At 39.7% G+C, this 15,732-nt stretch overlaps 1 protein-coding gene across 7 annotated transcripts in view; it reads right to left on the bottom strand.

The window, feature by feature from the left end:
• The window catches only part of LOC116560676 (cyclic AMP-dependent transcription factor ATF-7), a 104,468-nt gene that overhangs the window by 79,979 nt on the left and 8,757 nt on the right, over positions 1-15,732 (bottom strand). For 5 of the 7 annotated variants that reach the window (XM_032292209.1, XM_032292238.1, XM_032292220.1 and 2 more), the window contains exon 2: positions 1,550-1,618. In XM_032292209.1, the coding sequence (XP_032148100.1) occupies positions 1,550-1,597 (48 nt within the window). In that variant the 5' untranslated portion in view covers positions 1,598-1,618. Of the gene's footprint in view, positions 1-1,549; positions 1,619-3,938; positions 5,739-15,732 lie in introns of those variants that run through there. The other 2 variants (XM_032292231.1, XM_032292241.1) reach the window with 2 other exon arrangements.

Here is a 15,732-nt window from a genome sequence, read left to right as displayed (position 1 = left end):
TTTTTTAAATGGGAAAACATGCAGTTAATAATAAAGTTGAAAACTTTGACATGAAAGGAAATCTGCTGAGGCAGGGAGGCCTGTTAGCCTTTCCCAAGGTATTGCTGCAAAAGCTCACTGCTAGAGCCATTGGGGAAAAAAATAAAAATAAAAAAATAAAAAAGAAAGGAAATCCATCCTAGGATGCCAAATACTGCAGAATACAATGGCTTTATTGGTCTTTTTTGAAAATTTTAGCATTTACTGGAATTTGGAATCTTCCTTCTGTTCATTCCTTGTGACCATCCCCATTTTATCTACCTCTCAAATTCATAGGAATCTCTGAAATTTAGCTCTTCTTTTTGTCCAGATATTTACAATGTTTAATACAACTAGTCTGTAATCTCATATACCACCAGTGTCAGTGGACAGTCACATGACATATTCCTAAGTGAACAGAAACTCAACCCTTTAAGTTCTATCACATGAATTAATGAAGGCAAATAAAACTTCCTTTTTATTCCTTTCTTCATCCTTTGTGGAACATGGCAATAGGGGAAGGTCTAGGAAGAACAGTTAAGAGATGCAAAATGAAAAAAAAGGCAATTTCAACAAAATTACTTTATTAAAAAGGCCTATGATGAAAAATGACATACAATATACACATATGAATATAATTATGTGACAGCTGACACACAGAACAATGCATTTATGTCATTACACAGAGAAATGTTTATATAATGCTGTGAGATCTCAAGTTTTATATTGGGTTTGTCTTTCCTAGATAGATATCTGCCATCGCTGCTAACAATGATTTTTTGGATCAACAGTCAAAAGATACTTTTTTTTCTTTATTTACAAAATTCAAATAGATTCTGGCAAATTGGGGTTCATAATGAATGTGTACACTATCAGCTGGCTCTCCAAATATGTTAAGCAGACTTTTATATCCATGCAGGCTGAAGAGAAAACACTTTTTTTTTTATTTTTTAGACAGAGTTTTACTCTTGTGCAGTGGCACAATCTTGGCTCACCACAACCTCCACCTCCTGGGTTCAAGCGATCCTCCTGCCTCAGCCTTCTGGGTAGTTGGGATTATAGGCATGTGTCACCACGCCTGACTAATTTTGTATTTTTAGTAGGGATGGGGTTTTGGCCAGGCTGGTCTCGAACTCCCGACTCCAGGTAATCTGCCTGTCTCAGCCTCCCAAAGTGCTGGGATTACAGGCGTGATCCACTGCACCTTGCCTGAAGAGAAAACATTTCTAAACTTGCTTTGTATTTAGATGGATAGCTTTAGAAAGGAGGAGAGAGCAACATGTATTCTTCCACACTGTGTGGTAGGAAACAAACACCAGTAGAATAACAATATGGAAGAGAGCAAGGCAGATTTCATTACAGTAGAGTGCCTACACTTCCTCATAACTTGGATTTACACACTGCAAATCCTCTGATCTGATTACCTCCAGTGATCACGTAAAATACCGGCTTTAAACTCTTTGCCTTAGTGATAAAACAGCCACTTTGATTCACAACGAGACATTCACAATAAAGTATATTGTAAACGTACCTGTCCACAGCCTGGGGCATTGCACACAAACGGTCTGTCGTCTCCCATATTTCATATAGCAGAGCGGAGCTGAGGAGGGGGAGGTGGGGGAAAAAGTTATGTTAAATATGCTGGAGCAAAAAAAAAAAAGTGCTTCAAAAATATGAACCCTAGAAACAGGTGTTCCACGAATGCCATCTATCAAAGTTGTAAACACAGGCTACTTTGGGGAGACCCATTAGACAGGTGGCATATGATCTACTGTGCCTCAATTGAAACTTTTAATTAGAAAGATTGAGATCTAAATAGTCGAGGAATTTCAAACCTTTGCTAGATTTTCCCTTTCTACTACAGTATATAACACACTTCTCCAATCTGCTGAATTACAACTAGTGCAGTTCCCTATGTCAATAAATTCACTGAACGCTCGATGCGGAAGCCATATTTCTGAACTAGAGAAGACCAAAATTTGTCATTTAATTAATTAAGGGATTATAGGAGGGGTGCTCCATTTTACAGGGCCATAATCTGGCTCCCTGGTGTATAAACTACGAGACTGTTGGCAAGGGCTGTTTATCCCATATTATTGCCAAAGAAAACAAAGCACCCATCCTATTGGGCTACACGGGAAACGGTTTTCATTAATAAAAAAATAAAAATAAAAACCAGCAGCCTCCTCCTCCCCCCACCAATCGTCTGTGGCAAATGGAGAAATATCGATGCCCTTCCCCCCTCTGATTCTATTTATGGCTAGGTTTTTAAAAGCAGCAATAAAACAAATGTCGGCTCTTTGGGGGTTTGCTGGGTGAATATGTTCCGGCTGTTTGTGCTGCTCTCGGCCAGTGTTCTTGGGCTGCTCTGCTGCAGCCAACAGATGTGTGCTGCTGCAGGGGATAAAAGAAATGGCACTAAAAGGCATCACCATCCATCCCTTCTATTTCTCTGAAGACTTTAACAGGGTTTATACTGTTTTTTAAATTATTGAAGCTAAACTCTCAAAGTGTTTATTGAAATTCTTTGTTGAAGAACAATAATTCCAATCTGAATGTGTCGGAGAAATTTCTTATATCCCAACTAGGAATAAAAATAGAAGTGGCGATGGATAAAGATTAGAAATGCAAATCATAGTAAAAACAATTCCTAAAAGATAAACAGTATTTTGCAAGGGTGGAAGAGAAAAATGGAGTGGGGGATAAAAATAGTCTTATAAACTCCTGAACGACATTTTCAAACATCCTTCCATAAAAGAGAAAGGTATACAAAAGAATATGAACGAGGGAAGATGAGAGAGGAACTACAATTTGAATATGCCTGGAAATGACTTCAGAACTGCAACCAAATTTCAAATTTTTATCTTGGAAATAAATTGAAATGTCAGGACAATCTGTCAGGCTCAGGTTGAAATAAAATGTTAACATGCTAGACTGAATCTGGTAATCGGAAAACCATGCTTAAAACTCAGAGGGTAGCTAGGTAATATCTCTCCTACTCTCTTAGGATGCACTCTGGGGTGAGAAACCAGTATTTCTGGTTGTCTAATCAGTAATTCCACAACTAATTGGTGTTTAAAATTGTGGGGTTCCCCATAAAATTGAAGGGGCTTCTTGGTCATCTTTCAGCGTGATAGAAACATGGTCTAACTAGGAAGGAAACTGATGCTACAGCACTGCTGTAATGGAACAGAGCCTGTACGTACATACATGTACACAGATTTATATCACATTTAGCCAGGATAAATTGCTTCAATAAATTCTGTTCCTAGGAGAGGCCAGCTCAAGCTGATGATTGGGTACGGGGAAATGAGAGCTTCATTCTTCTTCACACAGCCCCAGGATGAGGGGATTTTCTGGTTTGTTTGTTTGTTTTAAATACATGACGATTTTTTAGCACTTTCTGGAACTAAAGCATGGTACAAAAAATAAATGAAAGTAAACAAAAGTAAATAAATGCAAAGACCAGGACCATTATGGCTGAAAACTTAGAGCATCTCTGGAAAGCAATTTATCTCTGGAAAAATTCCTAACTCCTGTGCTAGAGATAATTTCATTACATGTCCCAGAATCTGCTTTCCTAACATAATCACAAAATGAAAATTTTGTTTCAAAAAGGTCTTATATATTTTCAACCAGGAAGTAAACTACAATGGCTAGAGGAGACATAACACAAGGATCAGGCAGGATTCCTTACTTTTATCTTGGTTCTATTATTTGATGCTAAATTTTCTCATTTTTCTACCTATTTAGAGGAGAGAAACAGTTCTGGCTGAGAAGTGGGACAGTATTGGCATAGGAAGTGGTGAAATAAATTCTGGAATGGTTTTCCTCAAACCACAAAATTCAAAATGTAACTTGGCTTTGCATAATTACATCACAATATATGGCTTCCAAATTTTACTTAGTGGCACACTTACTAGGAAATAGATGAAAAATCATGACTTTCTGAAAGAAATAAAAAAAGCAAAACCAAAACAATTTTGGGGGAAAAAAGCATTAAAACCTAACAGAAGTATTTTCATTGCTCTTAAATATTCAACTGACAGCCACTAACTAGGATTTCCTGCTTCCTCCTAAATTTGCTGGCCTTTGTTTTACCATTTTCACCAAAGGGAGATCACAATGAGAGGAAGAAGGCTCTCTTCTTAAACACCCACAATTATTCTTAAATCATTCCTCAGTCTCTTGCCTCTCGTCATTTCAATTATTCTTGTTTAAAAATTGTTTCACACTGAAGTGATTTTTAAAATTTAAATATTTAACAAAAATAAGAATGATCTGTCTCCCCATTTTAAAAAAATCCAGCTAACATCTTTTTTTTCTTTTAATTTCTCCTTCACTCCTAGTCTGCTACGTCAATTGCCACATATAAAGAATGCCATTTTGCTTATTTCTATCTGACGCTTAAAACAAATTTCTAATTATCAGTGAGGTCTCACTGATGCTGTCTCAAAAACAAAAAGCAACACATTTCCGTAGTGTAAACAGACTAAGACATAAAGTAAAATCTTGAAAACCAAAGCTGCCACTCACTAGAATTTAACCCACAGCTCATTTGTAACTATACTGCTTGACAAACAGATCATATGTCTGGGCAAGACACTCACAATGTGTCATCTCCTTCCCAACCTATTCTTCAGGATGAAACATAAGCATTTTACACAACTAAACAATAAATGACAGAAGAGGGATACACCCATTAAAAAGCACTGCCAAGGGGAAGTGGAAAGCTTTCAGCAAAGACCTTAGAACAGGAAGACAAAGATGCATAAAAAGGCTGTCCTAGAGGCCAACATGTGCAGAAAAGGCTCATATACTCAGTCACCAGAATTTTAAAAATGATTTTTAAAAATTAGTATTTACTCAAAAGAGAAAGTAATCTAAATGCTGGGAGAGAACTGAAGAAAATCCAAAGTTCAGAGGATGACTTTTAATAACTGAGATAATTTCATAAAATCTGGTAGTTTTGTTAGATACAGAGGTAGATCCTAAAATGGTCATTGCGCAAGAAAACAGATACTCTCTTTATGTGTAGGTACATATCTATCTACATCCGTACCTTTTACTAGACTAAACATGGAGTCTATCACTGAGGATTACAAAGTAAATTCTCTAAACCTGGTGTGACATTACCATTATAATATAATAAGAAAAAATAATGCAGATACAGTGGGATGTGATCATTTCTCTAGCACCCAACTGATGTTAGTAAGATGGCCCAACTCTAAGCAAGGAATAAAAGCCACATACAAACACATCCAGGGGCCTGTTGTCAGGTTCCTAATGACAAACAACAGATACTGCTAGGTACAAAAAAAATAGAAGGATAATGCACTGTAATTATCAAAGAGTCATAAAAACCTGGAAGACGTTAAGACTATCATTCATTCATTCAGAACCCACTAATAAGGAACTATCAAGTGCTAGGCAAAGTGTATACAAAAATAAAAAGGCAATAGGCCTTCACACAAAAATAATTTTTTACTCATCTGTCATAAAAGAAACCAACATCATCAAGAATGATGGCTTAATTTACAAGTTCAATTAGTCAGAGGTTGATCAGTATACATAACATTTAGATTCTACTGTATACAGTCATTTATCAAATTAGTTTGTTAGTAACTCCAGATTATAAAAAAGAGGAGTTGGCCGGGTGCGGTGACTCACACCTGCAATCCCAGCACTTTGGGAGGCTGAGGCGGGTGGATCACTTGAGGTCAGGAATTCGAGACCACCCTGGCTAACATGGTGAAACCCTGTACCTACTAAAAATACAAAATTAGCTGCACCCAGCTACTCTAAGCAGGAGAATTGCTTAGAACCTGGGAGGTGGCAGTTGCAGTGAGCTGAGATTACGCCACTGCACTCCAGACTGGACAACAGAGGGAGACTGTCTCCAAAAAAAAAAAAGGGAGGAATTAACAGTCTTGGTAAAAGATTTACCAAGGAAGAAGTTTGAAATTAATAATCATAATTTGCTTTTTGGATTATACACATTTAGTTAATTTTAAAATTCATTAATTCCCCAAATATTTTACTCAGTATCTGTGTACAGCCCCATATGCCCTAGGCCCAAGTAATTGAAGAGTAAAGGAGACGGACAAGATTTCTGTCCTCATAGAGTTTACTTACATCCTAAAAGGAAGAAACAAACAATAAGCAAGTAAGCAAAATAATTTCAGATTAACAGCAGATAACTGCTATTAAAGGAAAATGAAAGGCTGATGATGTGTTGGTGACTGGGTGAGTGCTATTTTAGTTTCTTGACTAAAAAGGGAATGGCTGTATTATCTGTAATCAAAAGGGGAATGAGGTAGAATATACAGATCTAGGTTAAAACTGCAGGAAGCCTTTCTTCTCATAACATAGTAGATATTCGATAAATATTTATTGATTTAATATTTAATAAATATTTAAAGTCTATATTCGAGTTTGCACTTAACTTCAGGTTTCTGCAGAAAGCTGCTGGATCCACAAAATATTCGTTATGCAAGTATTTACGTATTTAAAGCTACACATATTTTAAATCCATAGTTATGACTATGTTGTGTCTAAGGTACTTTATATGACCACAGCCAACTAAGTCTATGCTTTTATCACCCAAATAACAGGAAGCTCTGTAGTTTTTGGTTATAGTGCTAAAAATGGGGAGGAGCGAGGAATTTGTCAAGTTAACCCTTAATCAAACCTTAAAAACAAAACCTCACCTATAGCTGTTAAGACATATATTCAAGGCCAGGTGTGGTGGCTCACGCCTATAATCCCAGCACTTTGGGAGGCCGAGCTGGATCAGTTGAGGTCAGGAGTTCAAGTCCAGCCTGGTCAACATAGAGAAATCCCATCTCTAGTAAAAACAGAAAATTAGCCAGGCATGGTAGCATATGCCTTGTAATCCAGCTATTTGGGGGGCTGAGGCAGGAGAATCGCTTGAACCCGGGAGGCAGAGGTTGCGGTGAGCCAAGATGGCACCATTGTACTCCAGCCTGGGCAGCTATCAAAAAAAAAAAAGATATATATTCAAGTATAAGAGCATGCCAATAGCGTGTTCAGCAGAAAGGGCACTTTCATATAGTACTTTTGGGAGTACACAGCTGGACAGTCTTTCTGGAAGTCAATCTGGCAATATTACATCAAATGTCTTAAAATGTTTTATACCCTTTGAAGAATTCATTCTTCTTTCAGACTCTCTAAGATAAAACCAGACATGTGGACCATTTTTGCATTAAAGTGTTTATCACAGTCATTTTTATGACCAAAAAAAGACAAGAATTAAACATTTAAGAGTGGATAAATATAAATTAAGGTATTGCCTTATAATAAACTATATTTAAGTTATAAAGATTAACATTTTGGGTCAGGTGTGGTGGCTCACACCTGTAATCCCAGCACTTTGGGAGGCTGAGACAGGCGGATCACCTGAGGTTAGGAGTTCAAGACCAGCCTGGCCAATATGGTGAAAACCCCGTCTCTACTAAAAACACAAAAATTAACGAGGCATGGTGGCATATGCCTGTAATCCCAGCTACTCAGGAGGCTGAGGCAGAAGAATCACTCGAACCCAGGAGGTGGAGGTTGTGGTGAGCCAAGATCATGCTATTGGACTCCATCCTGGGCAACAAGAGCAAAACTCTGTCTCAAAAAAAAAAAAAAAAAAAAGAACATTTTGAAAATGATTTAAAAACATGAGAAAATGCTATGCATTAAATGGAAAAAAATCCATAATATAAAATTGTACATGCACCATAATTCTAAATCTATAAAAAAGCAAACGAAGTAATAAGTATAGAAAAAATAAGAAAATTAACATCAAAATGTTAACAATCATTATCTCTGGATAATGGCAAGGCTATGAGTTTGAAGCCAGCCTGAGCAATATAAGAACCTTTCATTAAAAACAAAATTATAAAATTATAAACCACTTCATATAGAAAACAAACATGGTAGAAACTTAAACTTATATCAACACACAAGGTAAAACAGGCAGTTCAAAATAGCTCCTCCTTTTGTTATCTTCCAGGACCCATTTTTGGAATCCCATAAATGCTCCCTCACAATTATGCTTATATTAAACAATTAGAAATTGCCCCAGCCATGTATCACAAAGGGAATATAGAGTTGAAATCAAGTTTAGCAGGTACTGAGTACCTTTCAGCTCAGTACAAATAAACTGAAAAACTCAGGCATCCAAACAGAGCTCTATGGGTTCCATTTCTTTATGACAATAAAAAGGTATTATATGCAAACAGCTCTCTTCTAAGCACACAACTTTGGTTACCACATTTCAGACTCTAAAATAATTTAGCTGCTATTAAGCAAAGAGTACAAACACAAGCTCTTTGTCACAGCAGTCTCAACGTTTTATATTCTCCGTAGGATACTCAGTGCCGCTCTGATTTGCATTACATCTAGCAAACTGACTTAAGATTCAAGTTAACACATGAACTGTGAGACTATAATGCAGGTTATGGGAACCCCAGAAAACAAAGTAGACTACTCAAGTTTTACTAGGCAGATTATTTAGGTATTAAAATGTCTGTTCCTAGGCCAGGTGCCATGGCTCACACCCATAATCCCAAGCCTCCCGGGTTCAAGTGATTCTCCTGCCTCAGCCTCCTGAGTAGCTGGGATTACAGGCATGCACCACTACATCTGGCTAATTTTGTATTTTTAGTAGAAACAGGGTTTCTCTTTGTTGGTCAGGCTGGTCCTGAACTCCCAAACTTGGCTGATCTGCCTGCTTTGGCCTCCCAAAGTGCTGGGATTACAGGCATGAGCCACCACGTCCAGCTGTAAGACCCTGTTTCTAAAAAAAAAAAAAATTAGCCAAGCATAGTGGTGCATGCCTGTAGTCCCAGCTACTTCAGAGCTCAGGTGATTGAGATGGGAGGATCCCTTGAGCCCAGGAATTCAAGGTTGTAGTGAATTATGATCACACCACTGCACTCCAGCCTGGGACTATGTCTCAAAAAAAAAAAAGTTCACAAATTCTGGATTAATTTTCCATTGAATTATTTAGCATAACAACAGCTTAGCATATATTATCTCATTATAAGTAAATTAAATGTTCCAAAAGGATATTTAGAAAGCATATATGTACCCCTCTATAATCTTAAACTAATTAGCCTCATTGTTTTAAATCTTATGCTTTTTTTTTTTCAGGCAAGGTCTTGCTCTGTTGTCCAGGCTGGAGTGCAGTGGTGTGATCTCAGATCACTGCAACCTTTGCCTCCTGGGTTCAGGAGATTCTCATGCCTCAGTCTCCTGAGTAGCTGGGACTACAGGCACGCGCCACCATGCCCAGGTAATTTTTGTATTTTTAGTAGAGATGGGGTTTCACCCTGTTAGCCAGGCTGGTTTTGAACTCCTGACCTCAAGTGATCTGCCCGCCTCGGCCTACCAAAGTGCTGGGTTTATAGGCATGAGCCACCATGCCTGGCCTTTAGCCTTATTGTTTTATATCAGTGTTTTTTAAAGCACTTGCTAAGAGACTGGAAAACTGAGGCAGAGAGTTACAAAAAAATATATAGGCAAAAAAAATCAAGGGGTTAAGGCTGGTCTGATCCTAGTTACCTGTTCTCATACATTCCAAACAAGATACAAAAATGGGCCAGGTGCAGTGGCTCACACCTATAATCCCAGCACTTTGGGAGGCCGAGGCAGGGGGATCACTTGAGGCCAGAAGATGGAGACCAGACCAAGTAACATGGTCAAATCCCATCTCTACTAAAAATACAAAAATTAGCTGGGTGTCATGGCGGGGGCCTGTAATCCCAGCTACTTGGGAGGCTGAGGTGGGAGAATCTCTTGAATCCAGAAGGCAGAGGTTGCAGTGAGCTGAGATCATGCCACTGCACTCCAGCTTGGGCAACAGAGTGAGACTCCATTTCAAAAAAAAAAAAAAGAAAGATACAAGAATGGAGACCACATCTTTTTATTATCCCTGAAAGTTGTCTAGTTACAACTGAATCATGTTTTACCAACACTTCAGAACATAACAGGTACTGTTATATATGCTTAATATATGTAAACATGTTATATATGCTCATTATGTAAATGAATGTGCTGAAACATGAATTTGAAGGACTATATGTTCTGGGGTATCATTTTATTTAGGAAAATTAAATGATGGTCACAGTTTATTTTTTTGGTGGGTTTTTTTTTTTTGCGACAAGGTCTCATTGTTACCCAGGCTGGAGTACAGTGGCATGATCACAATTCACTGCACCCTCAATCTTCTGAGCTCTGCGGGGCGTGGTGGCTCACGCCTGTAATCCAAGCACTTTGGAGGCCAAGGTGGGCGGATCACCTGAGGTTGGGAGTTCAAGACCAGCCTGACCAACATGGTGAAACCCTGTCTTTAAAAAAACAAACAAACAAACAAACAAAAAAAACAGCAACAACAACAAAAAAAACTTCCTGGGCTCAAGTGATCCTCCTGCCTCAGCTTCTTGAGTAGCTGGGACTACAAGTGTTCCCCACCATGCCCAGCTCATTTCTTTTTTGTAGAGACAGAGGGTCTTACCACGTAGTCCAGGCTAGTATCACAACTCCTGGGCTCAGGCAATCCTCTTGCCTTGGCCTCCCAAAGTGCTGGGATTGCAGGGGTGAGCCATCATGCCCACCTAATACTCATATTTTTAACATTAAGCTTATTTTAGTATAATTATTTTAAAATTCATAATCCAATTATAGCATATACCAAGAGTTAGCAAGCTTCAACTGATGGGCCACAAGCTAAGAAGAAGTTTTACATTTTTCTTTTTCTTTTCTTTTCTTTTTTTTGGGGGGACAGAGTCTCACTCTGTTGCCCAGACTGGAGTGCAGTAGCATGATCTTGGCTCACTGCAACCCTCTGCCTCCTGGGTTCAAGCAATTATTACTCCTTAGCCTCCCAAGTAACTGGGACTACAGGTGTGTGCCACCACATCCAGGTAATGTTTTTGATTTTTAGTAGAGATGAGTTTTCACTGTGTTGGCCAGGTTGGTTTCAAACACTGGCCTCAAGTGATCTGCTCACCTCAGCTTCCCAAAGTGCTGGGATTACAGGTATGAGCCACTGCGTCCAGCCAGTTTTTACATTTTTCATGGTTGAAAAAAATCAGAAAGAATATATTGTGACATGTGAAAATTATAGGAAAACAGCTACATTTTTTTTCTTTGTTTTTTTGAGAAGGAGTCTTGCTCTGTCACCCAGGCTGGAGTGCAGTGGCACCATCTTGGCTCACTGCAACCTCTGCCTCCCAGGTTCCAGCAATTCTCCCTCCTTAGCCTCCCGACCAGCTGGGGCTACAGGCATGCACCACTACACCCAGCTAATTTTTGTATTTTTAGTAGAGACGGGGTTTCACCATCTCTACTACCTCAAGGTTTCACCTTGAGGCCAGGCTGGTCTCGAACTCCTGACCTCAAGCAATCCTCCGTCCTCAGCCTCCCAAGTGCTGGAATTACATGTGTGAGCCACCGTGCCCGACAGTTGGATTTTTCTTTTCTTTTCTTTTTTAAGACAGAGTCTCACTCTGCTGCCAGGCTGGAGTGCAGTGGCGTGATCTCAGCTCATTGCAACCTCCACCTCTTGGGTTCAAGTGATCCTCCTGTCTCAGCCTCCTGGGTAGCTGGGACTACAGGCGCGCGCCACCACGCCTGGCTAATTTTTGTATTTTTGGTAGAGATGGAGTTTCAATATGTTGGCCAGGTTGGTCTCGATCTCCTGACCTTGTGATCCACTTACCTCAGTCTCTCAAAGCGCTGGGATTACAGGCATGAGCCACTGTGCCTGATAGCTGCATTTTTCAAGGTTGGCACTATAAGACAATAGTTCTCAAAGTAGGCTCCGGGGATCCCTACAGATCTTTCAGGGGATTCATGAAGGTTAAAATCATTCGTAAGTAAAAGATCTATTTAAAGAGCTAGCTAGGCTGGGCACAGTGGCTGGTCGGGTACAGGCATGAGATTATTCATGCCTGTAATCTCAGCACTTTGGGAAGCTGAGGTGTCAGATCACCTGCAGCCAGGAGTTCAGGACCATCTGGGCCATAATTGTGAAACCCTGTCTCTACTAAATCTACAAAAATTAGCAGGGCATAGTGGCTGTTTGTCCTGAGCCAATGTATTTTAATGTAATAGTACGAAAAAGTTCACAGATGTGGTTTCAAATTCTATACCACAGCCAACCTTTATGAAACTATCCCTTTTCAGATTTTGGTGTAGTACCAAAGAAGACTATATACAATTACCCGAAAATAATCTTTTCTTTTCCCATTACATCATTTTCTTCATATACTTAAACCAAAATGACATATCTTAACAGATTGAATGCAGAAGCAGATATGAGAATCCAGCTGTTTTCTGTTTAGCCAGACATTAAAGAGATTTGACGTTCTTTCCCCAAATTCTTTTTAAAACTGTAGATATATTTATTTATGTTAACATGATATAGATTTGTTCTTATTTTAAAATAAATAAATATTTTTAAAATTTATCTCTTAATTATTAATATGCTAAATATCAACAGATATAACCCAGATAAACAAATGCGCTTTGGAGTCCTCAATACATTTTTTTTTTTGAGACAGGGTCTCACTGTTGCCCAGGCTGGAGTGCAGCGCACAATCTCAGCTCACCGCTGCCTCCCTGGCTCAGGTGATCCTCCTACCTATGCCTCCTGAGCAGCTGGGACTACAGGAGTGCACCAACAAGCCCGGCTAATTTTTAAAATTTTTGTAGAGACACAGTCTCACTATATTACCTAGGCTAGTCTCAAACTCCTGGACTCAAGCAATCCTCCCACCCCCACCTAAGCCCCTCAAAGTGCTGGGATTACAGTTGTGAACCACTGTGCCTGGCCCTCAATAATTATTATCGGGTGGGTTCTGAGATCACAAAGTTTGAGATCCATTGCTTTAAGAAATACATAAACAGTAGAGGGCCCTAGATTGATCAAACAGAAGGCTGAAATTAATTTCTGGATTTCAAGCTCAGACATGCAGAAACAGGACCAAATAGTTCTGCAGCAAATGACTGAAAACAGATGAGGGTGAGAATTAGGCTGAATCACAAGTTAGGCAACACACCGCCAAAGCTTAGAACCTATCTGGAAGCAGCTTTATACGGGCAACTACTTGAAGTTTTTTTAAGGCTCTCTAGGCTTTCAGAGGATTCAAGGACTATTTTGAGCTATTCCCCAGAAAGATTAAAAAAGCAAAAAAAAAAAAAAAAAAAAAAAAGGAACAACTTGCTAAATTGACAGCAGGAAGCAAAGTTACAAATAACTAGAGAACATTGTATTTATTTATGTTTGGCCTCCATGTGCATTTTAGAAGTTGAAAAACCTCTGGAAACCAACAGGATGCTGAACAAAAAACAAACAAAAAAATTTTGTTTTTTTTTCTGCTCATTTTCAGATAAAGTATGATCCTCAAAACAATAAGCCAAAAGTTATCAACCCCAAAACACTGATCGTTTAAAATCATCTTCTAATTTAAAGGACCAAATAAAAATCTTAAATAGGCTGCAAACAAAAATCCTGACAGACTTTAATATTAAAGTATAAGATTGGTTCTGAGTAGGAAATAGCTGCACTATCCCACAATGACAATCACTGAGACACTCTTAGAAGTTTTCAGGAAAAAATATTTATTTCCAGCCGGGTGTGGTGGCTCACATCTGCAATCCCAGCACTTTGAGAGGCCGAGATGGGCAGATCACTTGAGGTTAGGAGTTCGAGACCAGCCTAGTCAACATGGAGAAACCCCATCTCTACTAAAAAAAATACAAAAAAATTAGCCAAGTGTTCTGGTGGTCACCTGTGATCCCAGTTACTTAGGAGGCTGAGGCAAGAGAATTGCTTAAACCCAGGAGTTGGAGGTTGCAGTGAGCTGAGATCGCGCCATTACACTCCGGCCTGGGTGACAGAGTGGGACTCTGTCTCAAAAAAACAAAACAAAACAAAAAACAAACAAAAAAAAACATGTATTTCCTAAGTCTGTCCACATATTTGCAACAGTGATCTATTTGGGGGTATTCCAATGCTCACCGATTAACTCTCACCAGCCCCAAACACGTATGCAAACTACTGCTTGACCAAAACTTTAAAAAATAAGTTAAAGAAAATATTGCTGGCTGGGCCCCATCTACTACAGCAAAAGGAAGCAATCTACCAAATCAGGAGAAAACAGTAAGCAATTCCACTCAAAGGAAGCAAGTTGCATTTTGTGAGAAGGTGGGGCTGTAGCAAAACACCTTACTACTGATGTCCATGCCACAAACTCATGAAATGACTTTCTAAGCTAAATCCTGGCTCCCAATAGTTTGGTTTTGGGTTTTTCTGAGCCAGGATCTCACTCTGTCACTCAGGCTAGAGTGCAGTGGTGAGATCTCAGCTCACTGAAACCTCTACCTCCCAGGCTCAAGCAATCCTCCCACCTTGGGCTCCCAAGTAGCTGGGACTACAGGCATGCACCACCAAGCCCAGCAAATTTTTAATTTTTTTGTAGAGACGGGGTCTCACTGTGTTGCTCAGGCTGGTCTCGAGCTCCAAGCAATCTGCCCATCTCAGCTTCCCAAAGTGTTGGGATTACATGTGCAGGCCACCTCACCCAACCTACACTTTCTAGACTTTCATGATATTTATTATGAAGATATGCAGTATTGAACCAAAAAAAAAAAAAAAAAAAAAGAAACTTTATGCACATTCTGGTTTCAAATGTATGGGAACATCAAGGATTAAAATTGCCAAAAGATGATAAAAAGCATGGCCAGGCACGGTGGCTCACACCTATAATCCCACCACTTTGGGAGGCTAGGTTGGGCGGACTGCCTGAGCTCAGGAGTTCAAGACCAGCCTGGGCAACACAGCAAAACTCCATCTCTACTAAAATACAAAAAAATTAGGAGTGGTGGCCTGTGCCTGTAATCTCAGCTATTCATGAGGCTGACGCAGGAGAATCGCTTGAAACTGGGAGGCGGAGATTATAGTGAGCTAAGATTGTGCTACTGTACTCCAAGCCTGGGCAACAGAGTGAGAAAAAGCTAAGCTAACAACCTGAAATCAAGAGTCTGCAATGACTTTTGCTGCAAACTTACGTGTTATTTCCTTCTTTGAGACAGGGTATCACTTTGTTGCCCAGCGTGGGGTCCAGTGGTGCGATCTCGGCTTGCTGCAACCTCTGCTTCCTGGGCTGAAGCAATCCTCCACTTCAGCCTCCCAAGTAGCTGGGGCTACAGATGTGTGTTACCACAGTCGGCCAATTTTTGTATTTTTCGTGGAGACAGGGTTTCATTGCCCAGGCTGGTCTCTAACTCCTGGGCCCAAGCCTCCCAAAGTGCTAGGGCAATAGTTGTGAGCTACTGTGTCTGGCCAACGCTTACATATTCTTATGTCCTACTATACTAGGCCAGGCACAGTGGCTCACACCTGTAATCCCAGCAATTTGAGAGGTCAAGGTGGGTGGATCATTTCAGGTCAGGAGTTGGAGATCAGCCTGGCCAACATAGTTGAAACCCCATCTCTACTAAAAACACAAAAATTAGCCGGGCATGGTGGCAGGCACCTGTAATCCCAGCTACTTGGGAGGCTGAGGCAGAAGAATTGCTTGTAATCAGGAGGCAGAGGGTGCAGTGAGCCAAGATTGTGCCACTGCACTCCAGCCTGGATGACAGAGCAAGACCATGTCTCAAAAAAACCATTTTTTTAAATTAAAAAAAAAAAAAAAA

The sequence above is a fragment of the Sapajus apella genome, unplaced genomic scaffold (genome assembly GCF_009761245.1).
Source record: "Sapajus apella isolate SASKATOON/1434 unplaced genomic scaffold, GSC_monkey_1.0 scaffold2, whole genome shotgun sequence".
Lineage (NCBI taxonomy): Eukaryota > Metazoa > Chordata > Mammalia > Primates > Cebidae > Sapajus > Sapajus apella.
The sequence above is the reverse complement of the archived record's forward strand: the minus strand, read 5'-3'. Positions and strand labels throughout refer to the sequence as shown.